Consider the following 27,433-nt stretch of genomic DNA (forward strand, 5'->3'; position numbering starts at 1 on the left):
CCATTAGAAATGACAAATACCCAGCATTTGCTTCAACGTGGATGGAACTGGAGGGTATTATGCTGAAAGGGATAAATAGTGAAAGGGAATAGAAGGGAAGGGAGAAAAAATGTGTGGGAAATATCAGAAAGGGAGACAGAACATAAAGACTCCTCACTCTGGGACCCGAACTAGGTAGGGGTGGTGGAAGGGGAGGAGGGCGGGGGGTGGGGGTGAATGGGTGACAGGCACTGAGGGTGGCACTTGACAGGATGAGCACTGGTGCTATTCTGTATGTTGGCAAATTGAACACCAATAAAAAATAAATTTATTATTAAAAAAAAAGAAACCGTATGATGATTGTTCTTCTCCAATTGATTTAATCTATTCAGCCTAATACCCTACAGTTCCATCCGTGTCAAAGCAAATGGTGGGTATTCGTTCTTTCTGATGGTTGAGTGATATTCCATTGTGTATATATATACCACATCTTCTTTATCCATTCATCTGTTGAAAGACATCGTGGCTCCTTCCACAGTTTGGCTATTGTGGACATTGCTGCTAGAAACATCAGGGTGTGGGTGTCCTGGCATATCACTACATCGGTATCTTTGGGGTAAATACTCAGCAGTGCAATTGCTGAGTCATAATGTAGCTCTATTTTTAAGCTTTTGAAGAACCTCCACACAGTTTTCCAGAGTGGCTGCACCAGTTCACATTCCCACCAACAGCGCAAGCGTGTTCCCTTTTCTCCACACCCTCTCCAACATTTGTTGTTTCTTGTCTTATTAATTTTCCCCATTCTCACTGGTGTGAGGTGATATCTCATTGTGGTTTTGATGTGTATTTCCCTTTGGCAAGTGATGTGGAGCATTTTTTCATTTGCTTGTTGGCCATGTCTATGTCTTCCTCTGTGAGATTTCTCTTCATGTCTTTTGCCCATTTCATGACTGGATTGTTTGTTTCTTTGGTGTTGAGTTTAATAAGTTCTTTATAGATCTTGAATCCTAGCTCTTTATCTGATACGTCATTTTAAACATCTTCTCTCATTCTGTAGGTTGTCTTTTAGTTTTGTTGACTGTTTCCCTTGCTGTGCAGAAGCTTTTTATTTTAAGCCCCAATAGTTCATTTTTGCTTTTGTTTCCCTTGCCTTCATAGATGTATCTTGCAAGAAGTTGCTGTGGCCAAGGTCAAGGAGGTAGTTGCCTGTGTTCTCCTCTAGGATTTTGACAGATTCTTGTCTCACATTTAGATCTTTCATCCATTTTGACTTTATCTTTATGTATGGTGTAAGGGAATGGTCTAGTTTCATTATTCTGCATGTGGATGTCCAATTTTCTCAACACCATTTATTGAAGAGACTGTTCTTTTTCCATGGGATATTCTTTTTTTTATCTTACTCATTTGGGGAATATAAATAATAGTGAAAGGGAATAGAAGGGAAGGGAGAAGAAATGGGTAGGAAATATCAGAAAGGGAGACAGATCATAAAGACTCCTAACTCTGGGAACCGAACTAGGGGAGGTGGAAGGGGAGGAGGGCGGGGGGTGGGGGTGAATGGGTGACGGGCACTGAGGGGGGCACTTGACGGGATGAGCACTGGGTGTTATTCTGTATGTTGGCAAATTGAACACCAATTAAAAATAAATTTATTATTAAAAAAAATAAAAAATTAAAAAATAAAAAGAAAGGAAGAAAAAGAAAAACTAGCCACAAGAGGGCAGAGTGTGTGGTTCCACTTCTATGAATAGGAAAAACAAATCTATGGTGACAGAAGTCAGAATACTTATTACCTGTGTATGGGGCTTATTGGCCAAGGTAGGGCCCAAAGGAAGCTTCTGGGGAGGTAAAATATTTAATATCTTGATATGGTGATATAGACATATAAAATTCACTAATGTACACTAGGATTTATGAACTTTTACACAAATTATACTTGTTAAATTTTTTAAAGATTTTATTTATTTGAGAGAAAGAGAGCACAAACAGGGGAGGGGGTTAGAGAGAGAGGGAGAAGCAGACTCACCCACTGAGCAGGGAGCCCAATGCAGAGCTGGACCCCAGGGACCCAAAATGCTCAGATCATGACCTGAGCCAAAGGCAGATGTTTAACCAACTGAGCCACCTAGGGTGCCCTAGAATTCTAAAATACAACAGGGCCCCTGGGTGGCTAAGTTAGCTAAGCATCTGACTAGATTTTGGCTCAGGTCATGATCTCAGGGTAGTGAGATCAAGCCCTGTGTCAGGCTCCACACTGGGTATGGAGCCTGCGTAAAACTCTCTCCCTGTACTTCTGCTCCTCCCTCTTCCTCTCTCTCTTCTTATAAAACAAAAACCAAAACCAAAAAAACAAAAACAGACCCCTGCGAGACTGTGAGAACAGGTACAAAGGAAGAAAAGTCCCCTAGGATAAAGCACTGTGTATAGCCCCTGGATTTGGGAGCCAGACTCCATCACTTACCACCTGTGTGACGGTTAACTCACCTTGACTGGCTGGGCCTCAGTTTCCTCATCTGTAAACTGGGGATAATAATGGTATCTACCTCAAATTGTGGGAATAAGTAACTTAGAAGATTCAAAGCTTAGAGTAGCATCTACTATCTTGGTAATAGTAAGCTCCAAATGACAACTGGCTGTTATGAAAATGAATGGTTGAATATTCATCAGTAGGGAGAAAGATGGTCACTCTAAGAATAAAAGGGACAATTTGCTGGAAACATCAAATATCAAAAATCCTCTCACTTAATTTACTGCTTCAAAATATTTAAATTTAAAGATTGACAGAATTACAAGATTCATTCAGCAATCATGGTGGGAGAGCTTAACATAGCTGTCTCAGTACAGTCAAAGACAGATATGGACTGAATGTTTGTGCCTCCCACCCACCCCCACCCAAATTCACATTCTGAAGCCTAGGTCCCTCTCAGTGATGGTATTAGGAAGTGAGGACTTCAGGGTGATTAGGTTATAAAGGTGGAACCCTCATGAATGGGATTAGTGCCCTTATAAAAGACACCCCACAGTGTTTCCCTGCTCTCTTTCTGCCATGAGGACCAGGCAAAATGATGGCCATCTATAAATCATGAAGCAGGCCTCACCAGACATTAAACCTGCCAGCATCTTGATTTTGGACTCCAGACTCCAGAACTATGAGAAAAAGGCTCTGTTGTTTATAAGCCCCCAGTCTACAGTATTTTTGTTATACAGCCCAAACAGATTAAGATATTGATCAATATGCATAAATGTATAGATTTTGAAACACAAATCATATGCTCAATTTAGTGGACATATGTAAAATACAATGCACTGATTTCAACCATCAGTGAAGCATTTATGAAAACTGACCCTATACTAAGTCCATCAGTTAGATACTGCATTCAGCCATAATAAGCCAAACCCCTACCCTTTCCCACCCCTTCCCCAAAATAGCAATGTCATGTAGGGTATTATGCTGAGTGAAATAAGTCAATCGGAGAAGGACAAACATTATATGTTCTCATTCATTTGAGGAATACAAATAATAGTGAAAGGGAATAGAAGGGAAGGGAGAAGAAATGGGTAGGAAATATCAGAAAGGGAGACAGAACATAAAGGCTCCTAACTCTGGGAACCAAACTAGGGGTGGTGAAAGGGGAGGAGGGCGGGGGGTGGGGGTGACTGGGTGATGGGCACTGAGGGGTGCACTTGACGGGATGAGCACTGGGTGTTATTCTGTATGTTGGCAAATTGAACACCAATAAAAAATAAATTTATTATTAAAATAAAAAAAATAAAAATAAAAAATAAAATAAATTAAAAAAAAAAAAAAGAAGCGCATCTTTTTCATGTAAGAAGATGTCCAGAAACAAACAGTCCAGGGCAGCCACACAAAAATATCAACTGGGGAACCAGGTTGGTTGTGACTTCTGGCCATACTCTCTTTAGCCTGTAGCTTTTACCCTCATGGCCATGGGATGGCTCCTCAAGCACAGGACATCATATCTGTTTATACAAAGGGCAAGAAGTGGAAGGATCTGGCTAAATGTTCCTTTGCAACATCTTCCCAAGGAGTCACACCCAGTGACTTACACTTAGAATGGCCAGGTCTGAGGGACATGGCCTCCCCTGGCTGCAAGGACCAGGAGATAGAGGTTTAATAGTTCATGTTACCAATCTGAACAAAAAAACCTAAATGCTTTTGTAAGGAAGAGGGACAATTTTGATAGGCAACTAGGAAGATATGCCACTCTAAAACAAAACAGATACCTAACATTCAATAACATAAAGACCATATTCTCTGCTCGTAATATAATTAAATTAGAAACCGACAATAAAAAGGCAACTAAAAAAAAATTACCCATATACATATACATGCAGGAACTTTCCAGAAGGATAGAAATTTCTAGATCTTAAGTGGCGTGTTGGCTACATATACATATGTACACCTGTCAGAGTCCTCCAACTGTATACTTAAGATTTATGCACTTCACTCTAAGTAATGATACCTCTAAAAATATACTCATGTCCTGTTATTTTAAAATCTAATTACAAATAACTCATGGGCCAAAGAATAAGTGATAATAGAAACTAAGACAACATTCAGATTTCAACCAAAATGAAAATATTATACATCAAAACATGTGATGTGGTGAAACATGTACTATGGCAGATGATTATAGCCTGGAACGTATATATTTTCAAAACTTGGAAGTCAATCAGCAAGAGGCCCATCAAATGGATGGGACACTGTTAAAGGCAGACCACCATTCCTAACCTTCTCTCTCCCAGCGTGAATCCTTTTATGCACAGTCAGTGAAGAGCTGTGCCTGAAGGCCTTCTCACACTGGTTGCATTCATAGGGTTTCCCTGCAGTGTGGGTTCTCACATGCACAATAAGGTGTGAAGACTGACCAAAGGCTCGCCCACACTCCTGACAGGCATAGGGCTTCTTGCCGGTGTGGGTCCTTGTGTGTTTCCTGAGGGAGGAAGGTTCACTGAAGGCACGCCCACATTCCTGGCACACGTAGGGCTTCTCTCCAGTGTGGGTTCGCATGTGACTTTTGAGCGTTGAGAGGCGACTCAAGACCTGCCCACAGGTAGCACACTCATACAGTTTCTCCCCAGTGTGTATCCTCTTGTGCACATTCAGATGAGTGCTTGTCCGGAAGGGCTTCCCACACTGGTTACACGCATATGGCTTCTCCCTGGTGTGAGTGCGCAGGTGTGTCTTCAGAGACGAGTGCTCCCTGAAGGCTTTCCCACACTGACTGCATCCAAAGGGCTTCTCTCCAGTGTGAGTCCTCACATGACTCCTCAGAGACGATGGCTGATTAAATGCTTTCCCACAGTCCTTACATTCATAGGGCTTCTCACCGGTGTGGTTTCGCTGGTGCAGAATGAGGTTAAAATTCCTCGTGAAGGTTTTCCCACACTGGGCACATTCGAAGGGCTTCTCTCCAGTGTGAGTCCTCAGGTGGCGCCGCAGATTGGAGGAATACTTGAAGGCTTGCCGACACTCCTGACATTCAAAGCACTTCTCCGCAGTGTGAGTCTTCTCGTGCCTGATTAGGTCGGAGCTGTATCTGAAGGATTTCTCACATTTGTTACACGCATAGGTTTTGTCCCCACGATGGATTTTCTCAGGCACGATTAGGTGAGTGGGCTGGAAGAAGGATTTTCCATTCTCAGGGCATTCATAGTGGTCTCCCCCAGCGTGAATTCTCTGGTACTGGAAGAATGGTTTGATGCCATGAAAGGCTTCCCCAAATTCACTGTATTTATAGAGTTTTTGTCCAGTCTGAGGTTGCTCCTGTCAATTGAAGAAAAAAGGAAGACCAAAGGCTTTATTACATTCATGGACACTCTCCCCCAGCTGAATTATGGGTTGGGAAAGGGCATTTCTGTCACTGAAGCTTTTACCATTTTAGTGAGTCTGGATCATTTCTACCTTGAGTCCCTTCAAGTGGCCACTCTCCCACAAAGAGCTCATTTTCATTACTTTCATGTGGTCTCTAAGATGCAGAGTTTTGCTGAGTTAAGGGCAAATTAAGTTTTAAACATTTGATATCACTGGCCAGGGAAATACAAATCAAAACCACAATGAGATACCACCTCACACCAGTGAGAATGGGGAAAATTAACAAGGCAGGAAACAATAAATGTTGGAGAAGATGTGGAGAAAGGGGAACCCTCTTGCACTGTTGGTGGGAATGTGAACTGGTACACAGTCACTCTGGAAAACTATGTGGAGGTTCCTCAAAGAAATAAAAATAGACCTGCCCTACCACCCAGCAATTGCACTGCTGGGGATTTACCCCAAAGATACAGATGCAGTGAGATGCTGGGACACTTGCACCCCAATGTTTATAGCAGCAATGTCCACAATAGCCACACTGGAAGGAGCCTCGGTGTCCATCGAAAGACGAATGGATAAAAAAGATGTGGTATATGTATACAATGGAATACTAGCCATTAGAAATGACAAATACCCACTATTTGCTTCGATGTGGAGGGACCTGGAGGGTATTATGCTGAGTGAAATAAGTCAATCGGAAAAGGACAAACATATGGTCTCATTCATTTGGGGAATATAAAAATTAGTGAAAGGGAATAAAGGTAAAGGAGAGAAAATGAGTGAAAATATCAGTGAGGGTGACAACATGAGAGACACCTAATTCTGGGAAATGAACAAGGGGTAGTGGAAGGGGAAGTGGGCGGGGGGTTGGGGTGACTGGGTGATGGGCACTGAGGGGGGCATTTGGCAGGATGAGCACTGGGTGTTATGCTGTATGTTGGCAAATTGAACTCCAATAAAAAAAATTGATATCTATTCACATGTATGAACATGGCTGCTTGGGGGAACTCTGGGAAGATACATGCCTTGATTGACGTAGAAGGTTCTCCCCAACTCATGACATTCACAGACTCAAGAACCTGCTTTCCCTGGGTGAGCACCACTCACATTGAATCAATCAATCTCTCTCTCTCTCTCTCTCTCTCTCTCTCTCTGACCTCTTGTACTACTTTTCTAAACTACAGCAACCCCAGACTTGTCCTACAACAGAGGACCAATAAAAATCCTTGGGCACCTTACCCTTTTCATGCCAATGGATGAAATCTCCGCAAAAATATCCTGGTTGGAAATTGAATCTTGGGGTTGGAGTGGAGGTTCTGGAATGAGGAAGAAAAGAAAAATTCAGTGCACAGGGAAGGTAACTGTGAGGTCAAAGCAACCAAACAAGTAAGCAGGACACATGTAGGTTTTCTTTTTTAAAAACTGTTTCTGGGGGCACCTGGGTGGCTCAGTCAGTTAAGTGTCTGATTCTTGATTTCCACTCAGGTCATGATCTCAGGGCCGTGGTTTCAAGCACTACATCAGGCTCTGCACTCAGTGGGGAGTCTACGTGAGAGTCTCTCTCCCTCCCCCTCAGCCCCTCCTCCCACTCATGTACATGGGCTCTCTCTCACAAATAAAATTTTTTTAAAAAATAAATAAAGGAAAAATAAATAAATAAATAAATAAGTAAGTAAGTAAGTAAGTAAGTAAATGAATGGATCCCTGGGTGGCGCAGCAGTTTGGCGCCTGCCTTTGGCCCAGGGCGCAATCCTGGAGACCCAGGATCGAATCCCACGTCGGGCTCCCGGTGCATGGAGCCTGCTTCTCCCTCTGCCTGTGTCTCTGCCTCTCTCTCTCTCTCTCTCTCTCTCTCTGTGACTATCATAAATAAATAAAAATTTTAAAAAAAAAACTGGTTCTAACTATGGGAGGAAATTGTGAAGAGGAATGTATCAAAGAGTAAAGGAAATTTTAAGGTATTTGGCTATGTAAGGAGTCACATAACCATAGGAACAAGGAATGGAGATGATAGATAGGTTACGAGAGAAAGTTCTGTGACAATTGAGACTGAAATTGAGAGAAAGTATTAGCAAGAACATATGGTGCGGAGGCCCTGGATAAAGCATACACGTGCTATATACATATAAAAGACACACGTGATGAAATATGCACGTGGAAATGATAAATATGAAGAGTAAGTAGGACAAGTCATTCTAGGGTGCCAAAGTAAAGTATTAGAGATAAAAAGGAGAGGAGATGGACTCCAGGAAAGATTCCATCAAGGGCACTGAAAGTGTTTCCCTTACTGACAATTTCCAAACCTAACACTCATCCGAGCTGATGCTCAGATGATCTGCCTGCTGCTCACCTGGATGGGTTCCTGGGAAGATTCTTCTCTCAGTGGGCCACAGCTCTTCTCCTGGCTCCAAATGGGAAAACATACTAGGTTTGCCTAGCTGATCACCTGCTCATGGGGAAAGATGCAGGATGTGAGCAGACCATGCCTGCCATTAACCAAGGTCAATATTCTTAAGTCTTTAGGACCACTGGGGATGGGAAGAGCAAAATGAGCACACCTACATTCTCATGGGCATAGCAGAGCTCTTTCACTAAGGAACCGAAGTACAAGCTCCCTCACTGGGTCCCAAAGGACAATGGGATTTTCCAATACACAAAACCCAGGGCCTCACTCAGAGACACATGTGAAAATCCCAGAAACTTTTAACCATGGAGAAACAGAGCAGCAGAGAGATCTTCATTTCCACAGGGAAGCCCCTAGACTGCAAACACCATGAGAGCAGGATTTGTCTCTTTTTCACCTCTTGATTTCCCAAACCAGCACACTCCGGGAACCTGTAGGTGCTGCAGGAGTGCGCAGATGAAGTAACGAGCCTGGCCTTACCCACAGAGGCCAGGTTCCTATAATTCTCCAGCATCACATCTCTGTACAGGTTTCTCTGGGCAGAGTCCAGAAACATCCATTCTTCTGGGGTGAATAACACAGCCACATCTGCAAAGGTGACTGGTTCCTGAAACACATATCCATTACGGGTCAGCCAGTGGCCACCCCTACCAATAGTCAAGGGGCTGAAGAGGGGCCAGCCAGCCTAGAGAAAGGAGACCCATGCAGAGGATTCTCAGACAGAGTTCTGAGGTTTCTCAGAATATTCCCTTTGGCTCAGGCCCCAGAACTAGAACTCTCCTCTATCTACTCTTTTCTCCCTGAGGGACAGCATCCAGAGGTGTGGCATCAAAGGCAACTAGCCAGGAAGCCATGGCAGTTTTATTCCCTTCTGGCTCCAGGGTCCAGCAGACCTGAGCATGTAACAGGAAAGAGAGAAGTATTTGGTAAATGACAACTGTTTGCCCTGAGAGACCATGAAGACTGGGAGGTAAGGACAGTTACCTAGGAGGTTCACATCCTTGCTCTGTTTTCCCTCCTGACACTCAGCAGAATGAGGCACTCCACAATGAGGGAAGGTCTGGATGAAACAGTGAGAACATTGCCTGCATTGTCCCACACACCTCCCCCTCCGCTACAAGAGGTCCAGTGCCTGGAGGCCTGGAGGCCTGGAGGCCTGGAGGCCTGGAGACCAGTCCTGTGGGATTGAGAAGATCCAGGCCAAGGGAGGAAGACATGGGCCCAAGCAAGAAAGAAGAGGAAGAGGGATTTCTTACTTACCTGCAGACAGGTGATCAGTACCCCAGGAGCCACAGCTTCCTCCTCTGTGTTCTCCTTCTGGAGCCAGGCGGGGTCCTGCGCAAGCAGAACTACAGAAGATGGAAGCCATGTGGTCTAGTGAGTATACTCACAGGACCAAGTGCTGCCCACCCCGAGCGCAAGTGACACATGCACACACATATGCACATACTCACAGGGACCACACATGTATGGGAGACACACACACGCATTCACATGCACTTACATGCTTAGGCACATGTTCGCACACACACAAGTACACACACAGAATCCACACAGAGACACAAAACATACATGTGCATGCACATACACATACAAACAGGCACATGCACACAGCAACAGACACACAGATACACAGGCGCGCGCGCGCGCACACACACACACACACACACATTTCTTCTATTCCAAATCTCTGGAGTCACAGTCTCAATTCACCAACAGACTCTGGAGTTTCTGGGGCACCCCCCCACCGCCCCTTGATTCAGCCCTGGGGCAGCATTTCCTCCCTAGCTGCTTGGACCCTTCCTCTGCTCCACTCTGCAGGGCCAGGAGCACCCCAAGACGTACCACAAGTAGGGGACAGAGGAGCTGCCACCACCCCAAGTCTGTCGGTGAGAAGGCATCGTCTCCCCTTCCTGCCTTCAACTCCTCCATCCCCACGGGGCCCCTGGCTCCGGCCTATTACAGATGAGCAAGTGACCCTGCACACACACACCATCCCTTATCTCCCTGCACCCTCACCTCCCCCCATGATGGGAACCTCCCCGTCAGAAATTAACCCTCACCTAAAATATAATGCATATCACACAAATAAATAAAATAAATTGCAGATAATAAAAAAAGAAAACCTGAACCACATCCAATCTCTGACCCCACGTATTCCTGTCCAGGGACTGCTGTAACAAAGTACCGTAAACTGAGAGGCTGAAAGCCACAGACTGTCTCTCGGTTCTAGAGGCCAGAAGTCTAAGACCAAGGTGTCAGCAGGGCCGTGCTCCCTCTGAGACTGAGCAGAATCCCTCCTCGCCTCTCTCTGGCTTCTGGCGGTGACTCTGGAATCCTGGGTGCTCCTTGGCCTCAGCTGTGTCCCTACAACCTCTGCGTCCATTGTCATATGGCCATCTTCTCCCCTGCGTGTTCCTATCTCCTCCTGACACTTTCTCTTCTTCACAGGACACCAGTCACATTGGATGAGCCCCCCTGCCTCTGCCCATCCCGACCTCACCTTAACATGATGGCAGCCACAGAGACCTATTCTAAGTAAGGTCCCAGTCCCAGGTGCTGATGGTTAGGACATACATATACCTTTTTGGGGGCCCACATTTTAAGACAAAACACTCTGCTCTTCCTTCTACATACTGTTTTTGTTCCCTACCCACTGGTTTGGTGCGGGGGGGGAGGGGGGTACAAATGGTTGTCCATTTGCAACCAACCACTGTCTATTTCCTCACCTCCTGCTCACTCACGATCACCATTCCAAGGACAGGCACCTCACTTGGGCCACCACCACCTCATCCCTGATGAGGGTCTAGTCTATGTTTCTGGTCATCCAATTCCTCCACCTTGAAGCCCACCCTCCCCAGGCTTCAATGACCACGCCCCCAGCTCCGTCTCCTGTACGAGACCCTCACCCTTCTCAGTTCCCTCAGCCTCTGCCTTAGCAGGCCATCTCACCCACTCTGGGCATCAGTTCCCAACCCAGCCTGACCAGGCCCAAGCCCCCAGACTGATTCTCTCCCCTGAACTCCGGCCCCACCTCCACACCACCAGCTCATGTCCCCACTCATCTTTCCAGGGGATTCATCCACCATGAGCTGGGAGGCAGGGTGGCTGCCATCACAGACAGAGGCTGCTGTTAGGCCTTGAACTTGACCTGCTGGGTTTTGAGATTGCTTGGGACATGACCCCTTCCTTCTCTCCCTTTGAGAGAGGGAATGTGTACACTGTGCATGTCTCACCAATGTCTTTTGGAAGCAGAGGACTTGTTTTCTCATTTCACAGGTTCATAGATGAAGAACAATTTTGCCCCTGGGAGAGACCACACCTGAGTCTCATCCATGCCCAATTTAGATGATTCATATGAGGATTTGGGGGCTTTTGAGTTGATGTGATTTGAGGCTTACAGCTGATGCTGAAATAGGTAAAAACTTTAGGGGAGTCGAGATCATCTGAATGTATTTCGTATGTGGGGAGGACACAAATTTGAGGGTAGGGGGACCAGAGGGCAGAGCGTAATGGGTTGAGTTGTGTCCCCCAAAAAACTATGAAGTCATAACTCCCCAGTACCTCAAAATGTGATCTTATTTGGAAACAAGGTCTTTGCTGATATGATGAGCTAAGACAAAGTCACAGTGGAATGGAATGAGCCCCAAACACAGTATGACTGGTGTCCGAAGAAGAGAAAAGACAGAAGCAGGGACAACGCAAGGGCAGGGGGCAACATGACAACCAGTCAGAGATCCAAGTGATGTAGCTACAAGCCAAGGAACACCACGGATAGCCACCTGCCACCAGATGCAAAGAAGGAGACTCCCTACAGGCTTCACAGAAGCATGGCCCTGCCAATGCCCTGATTTGAGAATTCTGGCCTCTAGAAATGTGAGATATGCATTTCTGTTGTCTCATCCCTCCACCCCCCCACCCCACCCCACCCCCGACCTCCCATAATCTTATTCTCAAAGCCTATTCTCCTTCCAATGTCTCTGATCTCAGGAAGGAACATCCCTGCCTCAGATGGGAAATCTCACCCTTGATACTCTGCTGACCCCAACAATTAATCCAAAAAAAACCCACCTCTGATGATGAGATGATGGCATCTCTACAGGGAACACCCACCTCCCCCCCACTCCCACCCCACACCCCTTCCTCCTACCCCTGTCCCCACCATCGCTAATGCCACATCAGGCCTTCCCCTTTTGAATCTACAGAAAAGTCACTCCCTCAGAGTGCCTCCCCTCCCCAGTATCCTTTTCTCTAGAAGGACCCTCCCCCTTTCCTCACAGCCCCTACCTATTTGTAATCATATGGTTATTGGCTTCCTTGGGCATGTATCTTCTGCTACCCTCATGGGATTGGAAGCTTCTTCAGAAGGACAAGCCTGGGTCCCTTCCCTTTTACACCCCACCCCACACTGTGCTTGGCACATGAATGCTCTGGATTGTCTGGTAAATGAAAGCATACAGGATTCACCGAATTAACTCAACCAACCTCCTGCATATGTCTTAAATCACTGCACAGCTCCCTACCATGTAGACAAGAATTAACACAACAAGCCTGACTGCTGGCCCCTGGGAACAAGGATTTCCAAAGGGTTCCCACCACCCTAACTGGTAAGAGGGTCTCAGTCTGCTTAAACTGTTTCTACAAACACTGTGGTTTATACTGAACACTTGCTTTCCTTCCAGAAGTCTGGTACATGCTGACAGGAGTCAGGTTCTTGTTGGGCAGAGGGTGGTAACGTGACCAGCCCCAAGTGAAAACCCTGGGCACCAAGTCCCTACTCAGCTTCCCTATAAACATCACCTCACATGTGTTGTCACAGCTTGTTGCTGGGGGTATTAAGCAAGTCCTGAGTGACTCCACTGGCCGAGGACTCCAAAGCTTGTGCCTGGACTCCCCCAGACCTCACCTAATGCTCCAGTGGACTCAGCTCTGCACCCCTTCATTGTAATAAATCACCACCATGAGTACAACTGTGGGCTGAGGCTAAGAGTCCTAGCAAATGGCTACAACCAGTCGTGGTCTCAGGGACCCTGCCACACCCACTCTGCACTCATCACTGACCTAGGCCACTACCACTCCATTCCTCACTGCTTCCAACCAATGCTCGGATCCTCCCTGAGGCCCCACCACCTTCCAGGTGCTGGAGGGTTCTACTAAAACTGCAGATGCATGAACAACTCACCCAAACACATCCCTGGCTCCTGGAAGCCTAGGCATGTAGCCCCTGAATGATTCAGAGCCCAATCCTCTCCAGTCAGCTCACACCACTCTCCCCTTCCCTATGCTCCCTTCAAAGAGCCTTCTGTGGGCACCCTGGGTACACCAGGCTCTCCGCCTGCCTCCCACCCTGAGTAATCTTACACATGCCATTCCTTGGCCTGAAATCCTCCCCCCAAACCTTCTCCAAACAACTCAACACCTTGCCAAGCTAAATGATACAGGAATTATCAGGGTCTAAGCCAATACTCATCCCCCAGGGCACATGTGGCAAAGTCTGGTATCTCAGTCAGCTCCACTACATAACAAAATACCATCAATAGGGCAGCTCAAATGGTAGAAATTTACTTCTCACAGTTCTGGAGGCTGGAAGTCTGAAAGCAGGGTGCCAGCACAGTTGAGCTGGTGAGAGCTGTCTTCCTGGCTTGCATGCAAAAGCCTTTTCACAGTGTCCTCACATGGCAGAGAGAGCTCTGATGTCTCTCCCTCTTCTTGTAAGGACACCAGTTCTATGGGATTGGGACCCCACTCTTGTGACCTCATGCAACCTTAACCACCTTCTTAAAGGCCCAGCATCCATCCAATACGGTCACATGGGAGGTTAGGACTTCAGTATATGATCTTGGGGGGGAGGGGATGCGGGCAGGGACCAGCCACAACTTCTGGAGACATTTTCAGCTGTCATGACTAGGGGCTTTTATAGGCTTGATTGTGTCCCTCTAGAAAATTCATAGAATGAAGTCCTAATTAACACCCAATACCTCAGAATACAACCATATTTGGACATGAGGTCTTTATTTTTTTTAAGATTTTATTTATTTATTCATAGACACAGAGAGAGAGAGAGAGAGAGAGAGAGGCAGAGACGCAGGCAGAGGGAGAAGCAGGAATCATACAGAGAGCCTGACGTGCGACTCGATCCAGGATCTCCAGGACCACGCCCTGGGCTGCAGGTGGCGCTAAACCGCTGCACCACCGGGGCTGCCCTGGACATGAGGTCTTTAAAGAGGTAATTAAAATGAGGTCAGTTGGGTGGGCCCTAATCCAATATGACCGGTGTCCTTATAAAAAAATAAAATTTAAAATATGTACACATATAGAAAAAGAAAACACAAGAAGATAACCATCTACAAGCCAAGGACGGATGTCTGGAATAGATCACAGCCCTGAGAAGAACCAATCCTGCCAATCCCTTGATCTTGGGCTTCTGGCCTCGAGAACTGTGAGAAAACAAGCTTTTGCTGTTGAGCCACTCAGAGCGATCCTTTGGTATGGCAACCCTGGGGGACGAATTCAGGAGGCACTACTGAGTCTAGTAGGAGGTCAAAGATGCTGCGAAATGTCCTACAATGCCCCGAATGGCCCCATCAGAGAGATAAGACCTCCATGTCAGTAGTGCTGCAGGTAAGAACCCATGGTCTAACTTCAAATTGCCCAAAACTCCTCTCTGCCCCCCAGATAAAATCCTTGTGTTACACACTTCCATTGTATTCTGGACTTCGTTGAAAAATCTGACCACCCAGGCAGACTGTGAGCTCCACGGGGAAGAGGTCAATGTTTCGTTTGAGATTGTCTCCCAGTGCCCACCTCATCACAGGGTAGCCAACTAGAGCACTTGGAAGAGTACTTCAAGAGCACAGGGTACTCCAAGTACTTCAACAGTACCTCAAGTCAAAGTCTTGCCCAGAAAGCTTACCAAAAAGACATAGAAAAGCAGCACATCACATAATCTAAGAATTAGATTCTTTCCGTCAATCATATAAAAGATTCCAAATGCAAGACTGGATGATACTATTCAGAAACAAAATATATTACTCTCACTAGAAGACAAGACGGAAGGAAATAAATGCCTTGAAATTAAAGCTAAGATGTTATTTATCCTCCAGAATTAATTATTTTCCCCCACTGCTCAGGACAGGTGGCTTGTTTTAACCTCATTCTTTATAAAGCTCAGTTAAAACATATGTCATTTACAGTAAATTCTTTATAAGCTCATTCTTTATAAGCTCAGTTAAAACATATGCCATTTAGAGTAAATTCAATAGTCACCTTCAGCACCAACAAAATTGCGGAGAATTTAACCTTGCCCACAAAGAGGTCTGGACTTTGCCACAGCTGAAGGGGGGGTCTGCTCTTTCTTAACAGAAAGACCAAAGACCAGAAAAGATTCCTAGCCGTCAATCCTGAAATACTGCCCTTCCTCCTGAATGCATAAAGAATGGTGATATGACTTTACATATTCTCTTCTTATGGTACAGGGAAAGGAACGGGGGAGATGCACGTTCCCAAACACAACACAGCATGGCAGGTCTCCCAGGCCACCGATTCCACTGGGTATTCACTCACCAGAACCCCCAGCCATCCCCAGCTCAGGGACACCCAGTGGAGGCACCGGCATGGCCACCCTCTGAATCTGCAAGGCTGCCTTCAGCCCCTAGACAGAGAGACAGGAACAGATCAGAGTCACACAATCAATGGCATCTACTCACAGCTATATTCACCCTGACTGAATTTGCAAGACTGACCCTGCTCTGGGCAGCACACTGAGAAAATTGAGACATGCCCAATATAGCCTGTCCAGACTAAACCAACTCATGAGTACAAAACTAATCACTGTGCTAGAATTTCAACTCCAAAATGGGGTGGGGAGGGGGCCCAAGTTGAGGGAGGCAACCCCTGAGCAGCCTCCAGCAGTGGGGAAAAGGCTGGAGGCAAAGAGAGACGTGGATGGCCAGCAGGCTGATGGGCGGTGGGAGGACACAGAGGAGGACCTGCACACACGAGGCTCAGTCAGTAAGTCATTCCCAGGAGGAAACTCTGTGGTAGGAGAAAGAATCTGAACGCTCCTCCTTGGCTGAGCCTTCAGGAAAAGGTGTCTGACCTGACTTGTATTTCTAAGGGATGTCTTTAGACTCTGTGTCCAGGGTGGGGCCCAGTAGAAATGGGAGCCTGTAGGGAGCAGTTCCAGGGGTCCCAGAGAGCTAACAGTGGCTCTGGGCAGGGTGGCAGTGGGGACAGCAGGAGCAGTCAGACATAAGGCATACTTTGGGGGCAAAAGTTTGCAGGACTTGGTGATGGATGTGAGGAAAATGTGGCAGGTCCCTTGAGGCAGATGATGGACAGAGGCAGGTAGGAGTAGCCCTTCTCCCCGGGTTGGGGTGGGGTGGACTCAAAGCACTCCTCAAAGTGTCCTTCTCTGATCCTCTCTCTCCACCTCAGGATGGAAACATAGGGCCCTGAGCTAAGAGCTCAGTCACCAGTCTGGACACTCTCCACGCAGCCCTGGGATCATAGGACCACTCACTGCTGCAGGTTTCAAGGCCATGTGAGGAGTGAGGGTGGCAGGAATGGTGGAGGAAAGGCTGGACCAGGGGAGGCAGGGCCATGGCTCTGGGTGCTAGTTCCTCCCCCTGGCCAGCACTGGGCCTGCCACCACCCTAGGGACACAGAAGTGCTGGGGCCTGTTCAGTAGCCTAGGCCTCCAGCCTGTCCCCAGGTCCCAAGAGTTGATCCTAAATTCTTCCCTCTCCTCCTGCCACCCCATTTGCAGAAATCCTGAACGCCCAGCCTTTCTAGTTGGAGCTGGGCCCTCACAGTAAACATCCCTCCAGGCTTACGATATATCCAGAAGACCAAGGCGACACCTGGAGAGCCAGCCGGTCCTCTGGAATTGAAGGTGTCCCCCTGCCTTCAATTGTGGGTCTGATCTGCATCCTCAGGTCCGGCCCTGGCCCCTAGGAGAAGGCACAGAGGGGACTGAGCAGGACAGAGGTAGCACTGAGGCTTCTCTGGGCCTGAGGGCCCAGCTTTGGGGTAGTATCATCAGGAGGTGGCATGCAGGTCTGGCAGCTTCAGACCTGGTAACTACCCCCTACTCCACTGTGGGAACCAGCCACTGGGGGTCTCAAGGACTCATCATGCTGCAGACACAGAGCTGGACTCGACCCTGTCTGGTTCTGGGGGGCCCTGGCTGGAGGTTAGATCACAGGCCCTCAGAGGCACTACAACTTGCTTTACTGAAGAAAGGCTAAGAGCCCTTGGTTCTGAATATGAATGTTGTTCTGTGTTTGTCCATTTGGCAGCCATCAATCAGAGGACCAAACTATTGACCAGAGCTGTTTACATCTGCACTGCCATCCACAGCCCATCCTCTAAATTCTGGCTATAGCCAATGCTCACACAAGCCAATTTCTTCCTGCTCTGAAATAGGGTGGAGGGGACACGGCATGGGGGTAGAGGGCTGGGCCTTGTACTCCCTCCCGGGGCCCATCTGCTCATCAAGACATGGGGGGCAGTGAGGGCCTGGAGTACCTGTGTTTGTGCCTTCACCAAACAAGCATTAACAAAGGGCTCTATAATGATGCAAAGGCTGCTCTGTGTGGGGTTACCGCAATGATACTGACACATGAGACCCCTGCAATCCAGCAGCTCCAGTATTTTCAGGCCTCAGGGCCTCAAAAGCAACACACCCTTTCCCAAGCAGCTGCTGGAGGACATTCTCCACCTAAACAAAAATGTGAGCCAACGGTGAGGAAGACCTGGGCAGTGAGGAGTGGTCTCAGCTGCCCTGGGGTCTGATGCAAGCCATGCAGGGATGAGGGTTTGAGCTGCCCTGCAGCCCACACCAGGCTGTGCAGGGCTGAGGCTCCGCATGCTCAGAGCAAAGCACTGAAACAGGCCTCCACCATCCAGGCCCTGCCACCCCATCCACTGGGCTGGTATCTCTGACACCTTGAGACTGACACCATCCATGACAGAGATGGAGGGCCACAGATTGAGGGAGCCCAGAGATTTCACTGGTTCTGGGACAAACAGGCCCAGCTTGAGGGTGAAACTGGACTCTGGACATCCTTCTCTCTAAACCCTAACCCTCACCTTTGAAATCCCCCAGAACGGGAACCCGAACCTTGCAAAAGACCTATGGTTAGAGGAGGCAGAAACTCAGGGCCAAAGTGGGGGTAGTGGGGCTCAGTGTGCTCCCTGGTGCACCAGAACATGCCAGCCGCCCCTGAAGGCTTTTCCACACTTTGAAAAGGGCTTATTTCCAGTGTCGGATCTCGACTTGTCTCCTAAATGGGGAGAAATACATGACAGCTCTCCCATGTCCTTTACAATCAGGGTGACCCTCTCTCCCAAAGATCTCTTGTCAGGTCTAGGTTAGAGTTCCTGCTGAAGCCATTCTGGAAGCGGCTGAATCATCTCTCCTGGCAAGGTGTGCGTGACAACAAAAACCTCACCAACACCGTAGAGCACCCAAGGCTGTTCCCCGTCCCGTTGAGGCACGCTTCCAGCATATTCAGAGGTGCGCCTTGCTTAGGTGGGTTGACGGTTCAAGGATGTGGAGAGTTTTCTACCATTTTGTGACTTCCATGGAGCTAATCCAACAGGCAGAAGAGTCCCATGACTGCTGACAGGTAAATCATACCACACAGTATCGATGTCTGACTCACACCAAAAGCAATGTTTACTTGAGGCAACGCTCGAGGAAGAAAGGATTTTGAGAGACAGACAACAGGGTTTGCCCAAATTCACATGTCGCAGCCACTCCCCTCAGACCATGTGGGAATGTCTTGAGCCAATGTCCCAAATGTCTCCCCAGCTCTGGTGTGCGTTTCCAACTCCCAAATTCCTCAGCTTCTCCTAAGGGAAGGAACAAGGATAATCCCCCATAAACCTTACCATTTGCAGATCATGGGATGAATCTTCCTCCAAATATCCTGCACAGGAGTAGATGCTTTGGATTTAAGTTGAGATTCCCAGTCTAAAATGAATTGGGGGGGAGGGAACGAAGTTCTTTCAGAAATAGTGATATGAAATTGACCAAGTTATTTATTTATTTGTTTATTTATTTATTGTTTTAAAGTACTCTTTTTTAAATATTTACCCTAAACTTGGGACAGCACTAAAAGGGAAGAAGACATCAAGAGCAAAAAAAAAAAAAAAAACTCTGAAGAGCACAGCTGTGTGCGGAATCTGGCTGACAGGAGTGTGGAGGGTGGAAATGAGAAACTGTCTTCCTAACTCGGGGAAATGAAGAAGGGGTAGTGAAAGGGGAAGTGGGCAGGGGGTTGAGGTGACTGGGTGATGGGCAATGAGGGGGTCACTTGGCGGGATGAGCACTGGGTGTTATGCTATATGTTGGCAAATTGAACTCCAATAAAAAAAAATAAAAATAAAAAAACCTGCTACTTGTGGGAGAGAAGGGGAATTGCTGTAAAAAAAGAGAGAGAGAGAGAGAGAGAGAGAGAAACTATGTCTTATGTGGATTAAGACAGATGTCACTGGAAAGATTGCCATATCAAAGAAACAAGAAGCAATTAGACAAAGAACACACAAAGAAATGTTCAATTTCAAGAGGAACTGGACAGTAAGTGTGAGTTATGATGTGCAGCAAGAGGAACCCTCATCCACTGCCAGTGGGAATGTAAAATGGTGCGTGCACCTGTCTGAGAAAGAAGTTTGGTGGTTCCCCAAAAAGTAAATGAGCCAGCCACTCCACTCCTAAGTGTCAACCCAAGAGAACTAAAAACAAATCCAGATAAAATCTGGTACATGAATGTTCACTGCACTATTCACAAGAGCCAAAAAGTAGAAACAAACCAAATGTCTATCCACAGATGAACAGAAAAAATGTGATCTACTCATATGCTGGAAAAGTATACAGCCATTAAAAGGAATGAAGCTCTGACACACTACAATGTGAATGAACCTCGAAAACATCCCACTAATGAAAGAAGACAGAGACCAAAGGCCACATGTTGTATGATTCTCTTTATATGAAGTATTCAGAACAGGCAAATCCATAGAGAGAGAAAGCAGATGGGAAAGGGGGGTGACTGGTGATGGCAGCACAACTTTGTGAATATACTGAAAACCAGTGAACCGTATGTTTAGAGAGTGGATTCTATAGTATGTGAATATCTCAATTAAAAAAAAAAAAAAAAAAGAGGGCAGCCCTGGGTGGCTCAGTGGTTTAGCACAGCCTTCAACCCAGGGTATGATCCTGGAGACCCGGGTTCGAGTCCCACATCAGGCTCTCTTACAGAGCTCTCTGTGATGATGGGAATGTTGTATGTCTGTGCTTTCCAAAAAGGCAGCCACCAACATGTGTAGCTATTGAGCACTTGAGAAATGTGGGTCAGGCAACTAAGAAAAGGAGTTTCTAATTTAACTGAATTTTAGTTAATTTAAATTTATACAGACGAGTGTATTTTGGTAGGCCTCACAAGGGATGGTCCTGGTGTAGAACTCTGCTGCTGCCAACTCTTTAGAGTCAGACTGCAGACAGTCTGCAGTCAGACTCCAGAATTAGGTAGAGAGCCCTGGGGTCACTGTGGGGACCCTCCTCCCAACCCACCTCCAGAGGTCAGGCACTGAAAGAGGTCACCAGGTTCCCTGGGGCAAGGCCGAAGGTGCTCCACACTCCTCCTCCCCTTTCTTTCCTCAGTTTGGTGGGGGAGCGAGGAGAGAGGGAACAGGGCCCAGAGCACATAATCATTCTCCCCTCCCCACAATGATCCCGACTCCTCCAGTCCCCTCACCATGACACCAACGCCATGATTTAAGGTCTCATTAAGTGTCCTCCCTGCAATAAAAGAGGCTGAGGTGGGCAGCCTGGGTGGCTCAGGGTTTAGCGCCGCCTTCAGCCCGGGGTGTGATCCTGAAGACCTGGGATCGAGTCCCACATCGGGTTCCCTGCATGGAAACTGCTTCTCCCTCTGCCTATGTCTCTGTCTCTCTCTCTCTCTCTGTCTCTCTCATGAATAAATAAATAAATAAATCTTTTTTAAAATAATAATAAAAATAAATAAAAGAGGCCGAGGGGGGGAAAAAAAAAAGAAGAAGGGGAAGGGGGGAGAGGAAGGGGGGATGGGGAGAGGAAGGAGGGGGGAGGGGGAAGCAGCCCCTGCACAGAGGTTTGGCCCCTTTGGTATTTCCACTCCCATGGGCCTCTAGCAGGGCAGCCCAGCGAAAACCCTTATACAGAATCTTTCCCAATAAGCAACATATTGGGCCCAGAGCCAACTTCCAGACCACAGCCAATGATCATTTCTCGTGGTTCCTCTCACGTAATAAAAAGATTATTTCTCCTCTTATATTCTCTCAAAATACCTCTAACAGCCTCTACTTTTCCTCCACTGCCTCTTATCAAGGTGTGATTTCTAATTTATTTATTTAGGTGATTTTGCCTCTCCCTCTCCAACTATAATGTACATTCCCAAAATACAAACCTCTGTCCACCTTTATCAAGACTCCAAATCCTGCCACTAGCATAGCACTTGATACATACTAAGTACTTTACAAATGAGGGGTTGGCAAATTTTTCTTTAAAAGACCAGATAGTTAATATCTTAGGATTTGTGGGCCAAATGGCCTCTAAACCAGCAATTTAACTGTGATTGTAGCACAAAAACAGCCACCGACAACATGTAAACAAATGTGTCCCAATAAAACATTTTTTTATGGAAACCAGCACTGGGTCAGATTTGGCATAGTTTGCCAATCCCTGCTCTGTAACATGTGATAGAATACATAAACCATCAACCAAATTCTCTCAACTGCACCTCCTACATGCCTCTCAAACATGCCAACTTGGCCAATCCCACAATCATCATCAGGCCCCAACTACCAGCATGAGTCCTGAATTAATTCTAACTCACATATGGACTCTCCAGACACCTCATTTATGGCCAATTAAATTTCAATTCCCAGTACTAACATATATGGACTCTCCATATCTTCTTGTCCATCCTAAATGTCATGCTCAATCCAGGCCAGGTGTTTTGTCTAAATCGCAAACAAAATCATGTCATTCCCCTACTTAAAACTGATTTGGGGGGAATCCCTGGGTGACTCAGCGGTTTGGCGCCTGCCTTTGGCCCAGGGCGCAATCCTGAAGTCCGGGGATCGAGTCCTGTGTCAGGCTCTCGGCATGGAGCCTGCTTCTCCCTCTGCCTGTGTCTCTGCCTGTCTCTCTCTCTCTCTCTATCATGAATAAATAAATAAAATCTTTAAAAAATAAAAATAACATAATAAAATAAAATAAAATAAAATAAAATAAAATAAAATAAAATAATAAAATAAAATAAAACTGATTCGGTGGTAGGGCACCTAGGTGGCTCAGTCAGTTAAGTGTCTGACTCTCAATCTCAGCTCAGGTCTTGATCTCTGTGTCATGAGTTCAAGCTCCATGTTGGGGTCCACCCTGGGTGTGGAACTTCCTTCTAAAAAAAAAAATTAAGTTTAAAAAAACTGATTCAGTGGCCTTAGAACAGGTCCAAAGTTTACCACAGCTTTTAGGGCCCTACACACCTCTCCAACCTGGCTCATCCAATCTACACTTTGTTTTCTCTACTTTAGCTGTCCCTCTTTTCTCAACTCCTGAACACGCCAGGCCTTGTCTTGCTGAGAGACTGTGCATCTGGAATGTTCTCTCAAATCTCCTCCCTACTCTTACTCCAGAGTCTGAACCCTTGTCTAGCTATATGCGGCTCATTTGGGGGATTCAAACATTTGTCCCTTGTAAGAGGTTTTTCCTGACCTCCTCCCCATGTTCTCCTGTTCCATGTTTCCATATCACCCTGATCGCCATTAATTTAAGGTAGAATAAAACCTCCACAGAGGCAAATATTATATCTATTTCAGTCACATTGTTTCCCCTCTGTACAAGGCCCAGTTCATAAAGGGCATCCCCGATGGAAATGTGCCAAACAATCCACATTCTCCAAGAACAATACAGCAGAGACAGCCTAAGAAGGAACTCAGCTGCACAGACACACAAAACAACAAATGTAATACCACAAAATCAAAGATTAAAATGGGCCTTCATATAAGATAAATCAACACTAGACAGATGTCTTTAAAAAACAATGTTAAAATCAACAAAACTAAAAGATAACCTAAAGATATTTGCAAATACCATATCGAATAAAGGGCTAGTATCTAAGATCTATAAAGAATTTATCAAACTCAACACCACTGGGTGTTATACTATATGTTGGCAAATCGAACTTCAATAATATATATATATGTGTGTGTGTGTATGCATATATTAAATATATATACAATAATATATGTATTAAAATTTTTTAAAAAACACCCAAGAAACAATCCAGTCAAGAAATGGGCAGAAGACATGAACAGACATTTATCCAAAGAGACCTACACATGGCCAACAGGTACATGAAAAAATGCTCCATAGCATGTCACCAAGGAACTACAAATCAAAACCACAATGAGGTATCACTATACACCGGTGAGAATGGCTAAAATTAGCAAGACAGTAAACAACAAATGTTGGCGAAGATATGGAGAAAGGGGAACTAACCCACTTAGTGGTGGGAATGTAACCTGGTGCAGCCACTCTGAAAAACAGTGTGGAGGTTCCTCAAGAAGTAAAAATTAGAGTACTTTATGATCCAGCAATTCTACTACTGGGTATTTACCCAAAAGATAAAATGTAGTGAAATGACGGGACCCCAGCACCCCAGTGTTCACAGCAGCAATGTCCACAATAACCAAACTGTGTTAGGAGCTGCAATGTCCTTTGACGGATGAACAAAGAAGATGTGGTCTATATACACAATGGAATATTACTCAGCCATCAGAGAGGACGAACACCTACATTTATGTCGATGTGGATGGAACTGGAGGGTACTATGCTGATGCTGAGTGAAATAACTCAATCAGAGAGAGACAATCATCATATGGTTTCACTCATGTGGAATATAAGAAATAGTAAAAGGGACCATAAGGGAAGGAAGGGAAACCAAATGAGGAAAAATCAGTGAGAAAGACAAACCATGAGAGGCTTGGCTCTGGAAAACAAACAGAGTTGCTGGAGGGGAGATGGGTGGGGAGACAAAGTAAGGGAGTGAAGGGCATTAAGGAGGCCATGTGATGTAATGAGCACTGGATGTTGTACTATATGTTGGCAAATTGAATTTAAATTTTAAAAAAGAAAGAAACAATGTTAAGTCTTTCTAAAAAGACAGGACAGAACCTGTGCTCTTTTTGAAAACAAGCACCTCACTTGTAAAACTGGTATCTGATGTCTACTTTTCTTCCAGACTTCTTTTCTTCATTTCTCAAAAGTTAGTTTTAACCCTATTATTTAAAAAAAGACATCCTATTTATGGCCAACTCAATTTCACCTCCTAGTACTAACAAAGCTAGATCACCTTTTTTTTCCTGAAGTCCCATATGTTTTTAAGCCTGGTGGTGATTCATCCACCAAGGCAGGAGCTTCCATGAGAAGAACTGAATAATATTCCTTTTCCTTGATGGTAAGACTTGTGACATAACTGGGAAATAGCTTTTCTTAAGATACTCTCATCTTGCAGTGAAAAACACTGATGCTCACAGACAAATTAAAAGCTCTTTCTCGGGTAGCCCGGGTCACTCAGTGGTTTAGTGCCACCTTCGGCCCAGGGCATGATCCTGGAGACCCGGGATCGAGTCCCACACAGGCTCCCTACATGGAGCCTGCTTCTCCCTCGGCCTGTGTCTCTGCCTCTCTCTCTCTCTCTCTATGAATAAATAAATAAAATATAAATAAATAAATAAATAAATAAATAAATAAATAAATAATAAAAGCTCTTTTAAATGGAAGAAAGGAAGGAAAAAGAAAAATGAAAGGAAAGCTCAGTTAACAGGCTCCAAGCTAAGGGACTACAAACCATCAGTCACCAAAACAAAACACAAAAAAATTCTTGTCATCTAATTCATCCTTTGATAAAGGGTACAGGCCATTTTTTAAATTCACTTCACAGGGACCCTTGGGTAGCTCAGCGCTTGAGCCTTCCACTTAGTGAGTGATCCCAGGTCCTGTGATAGAGTCCCGCATTAGGCTCACCGCAGGGAATCTGCTTCTCTCCCGTGAAGAAAGAAGGAACGAAGGGAGGGAGGGAGGGTGGGAGGGAGATAGAGAAAGAGGGGAGAGGGAGGGGAAGGGGAAGGGGAGGGGGGGGGAAAGGAGGCAGCCCAGGTGGCTCAGCGGTTTAGCGCCGCCTTCAGCCCAGGTCCTGATCCTGGAGACCTGGGATTGAGTCCCACGTCGGGCTCCCTGCATGGAGCCTGCTTCTCCCTCTGCCTGTGTCTCTGCCTCTCTCTCTCTGTCTCTATGAATGAATGAATGATCTAAAAGAAAAAGGAAAGGAGAAAGGAAAGGAATTCACTTGACAAGTCACTCACACCAAACGGCACATGCAGACTCAGACCTAACTTTCGAGTTGCAGAGCCAGAAGACATGAAACGTTCCCACGAAATAAAACGTGAGTTCCTAGTAAGCAGCTCCCTTGCATACGGGACGTAGGGTAGGGCCCTACAAATCCGGGAGGACGGGTGAAAGCTGGCCGGGCCGTGGCACCACACTCCTGAGCTGCGGGACCTGGACTGCACTCCGTGATTTCCCTTTCGAGGGATGGGCGACAGTCCTGCCAGCCCGGACAGCGGGTACCTGAGGGCAAGGGGCCGGGCCGAGGGTCGGGGGTGACGGTCGGGAGGCCGAGCACCGCGGGCCCCATCGCGGCCCGGGGAACACCACGGGGAGGAGGGGCAGCAGCCCGCGCGGCGGTCCTGGGCCCTCCGGCCCCTCCCGGAGCCCGCAGGGCCCTCCCCGCCTTCCCGAGGGGCAGGGCCGCACCTGCAGATCCGGCCGGAGACACTCCCACCGCAGCGCGCCGCGCCGCCCTGCACACCCGCCGCCGTCCGCCGCCGCCGCGCACTTCCGCTTCCGGCCTCGGGGGTCGCCGGGAGCGGAAGTGGCCGGGGCTCGGCTTTCGGGGTCAGAGGAGGTTCAAGCAGTGACGGGAATGTTGACGACCCTTTCATTATCATTCAGCCTCGGAGGATAAATCCTAGTCTCCTTCCCCGAGGGGTGAGGTTAGGCTCTGAGATGGGGTCGGACTGGAGAGAGGCGGGTAGAGGCGGGCATCTGCCCGACGGGCGGGGCCGGGGGCGGGGCTTAGACTGGTGGGCGGGTACTGGGCGGGTCCGGGGATGGGGTGGGATCTTGCTCACTATTTTTTTTAAAGATTTAATTTATTTTATTTTATTTTATTTTATTTATTTATTTATTTATTTATTAATTATAGAGAGAGAGGCAGAGGGAGAAGCAGGCTCCATGCCGGGAGCCGGACGCGGGACTCGATCCTAGGACTCCAGGATCACGCCCTGGGCTGCAGGCAGGCGCTGAACCGCTGCGCCACCCAGGGATCCCCGGATGCTCACTGTTTAACTTACCTACGCCCACCTCCGCTTTGATCCTTTGGTTCAGTCCATATCCTTACAAAAACATATCGGTAGGTAAGATTTATTTTTCAGGCTAATTTCTTCTAAAAATAGGAGTATATATTTTATGTCTTCTACAACTTACTTTCTCAGTAAAAGTAAGATGCGAAAAAATGTTCAAGACAAGAGAAAATCTGACCTTTTTTTTTTTTAAGCTAATGTGAGGGCGCTTGGGTGGCTCAGTGGGTTAGACCTGGCTCTTGGTTTTGGCTCAGGTCATGATCTCATGGGTCAAGGGATCCAACCCCTCCCTACACCACCCCCACACACCCCCCCCAGTGGGGTTCCACAATCAGCGTGGAGTCGGCTTGAAAGATTCTCTCCCTCTGTACCTGCCCCGACTCGCCCTTAAGTGCGCGCGCGCTCTCTCAAATAAATAAATAAATCTTTTTTAAAAAACTAAAACTAATGTTTTTGTTATATAGTATAGATAATACGCACACATGGAAGTTCAAATGGGGGGAGGGGTGTCTCAATCCGTCTCTGAATTTTCCCAGAAATAACCACTGAAACCAGCTGCCTGATATTCTTTATATATCAGGTACGTGTGTGTATTATTTTCTTCAATAGATACGGATTCGGCATCAGTTGATTACTACATGCTAAGTGCTAGGATTGCAAAGTGCCGTCCTGCAGGGGCATTCCAAGTGGAGAATTGGAGGGGAGTTATGGAGAGAGAGATGACGCTGAGCTACTCCTGTAAAACTAAC

At 46.7% G+C, this 27,433-nt stretch overlaps 1 protein-coding gene and 1 long non-coding RNA gene across 14 annotated transcripts; one reads left to right on the forward strand and one right to left on the reverse strand.

The window, feature by feature from the left end:
- Positions 1 to 3,705: 3,705 nt before the first annotated feature.
- Positions 3,706 to 26,213, reverse strand: ZNF333 (zinc finger protein 333). Of its 13 annotated transcripts, none has more exons than XM_072786968.1 (12): positions 26,077 to 26,213; positions 25,471 to 25,571; positions 19,113 to 19,194; positions 18,340 to 18,502; positions 17,837 to 17,937; positions 17,051 to 17,167; positions 15,780 to 15,867; positions 9,477 to 9,565; positions 8,697 to 8,823; positions 8,163 to 8,258; positions 7,052 to 7,128; positions 3,706 to 5,767 (listed from the first exon to the last, which is right to left on the reverse strand). In XM_072786968.1, exons 6-12 carry the CDS (start codon positions 17,144 to 17,146, stop codon positions 4,670 to 4,672), a joined length of 1,671 nt encoding a protein of 556 aa, XP_072643069.1. In that variant the 5' UTR covers positions 17,147 to 17,167; positions 17,837 to 17,937; positions 18,340 to 18,502; positions 19,113 to 19,194; positions 25,471 to 25,571; positions 26,077 to 26,213; the 3' UTR covers positions 3,706 to 4,669. The 13 variants fall into 13 exon arrangements, with proteins under 13 accessions (XP_072643069.1, XP_072643067.1, XP_072643075.1 ...); XM_072786966.1 differs by lacking the exon at positions 18,340 to 18,502 and adding an exon at positions 18,671 to 18,837; XM_072786974.1 differs by lacking the exon at positions 18,340 to 18,502 and adding an exon at positions 18,671 to 18,840 and having other exon boundaries at positions 17,078 to 17,167.
- Positions 26,131 to 27,128, forward strand: LOC140610665 (uncharacterized). Its single transcript, XR_012012238.1, has 2 exons — positions 26,131 to 26,310; positions 26,528 to 27,128. It is a non-coding gene; the product is annotated as an uncharacterized lncRNA (long non-coding RNA).
- Positions 27,129 to 27,433: the final 305 nt, after the last annotated feature.

This window comes from Canis lupus, chromosome 19 (genome assembly GCF_048164855.1).
Source record: "Canis lupus baileyi chromosome 19, mCanLup2.hap1, whole genome shotgun sequence".
NCBI classification, from domain to species: Eukaryota; Metazoa; Chordata; class Mammalia; order Carnivora; family Canidae; genus Canis; species Canis lupus.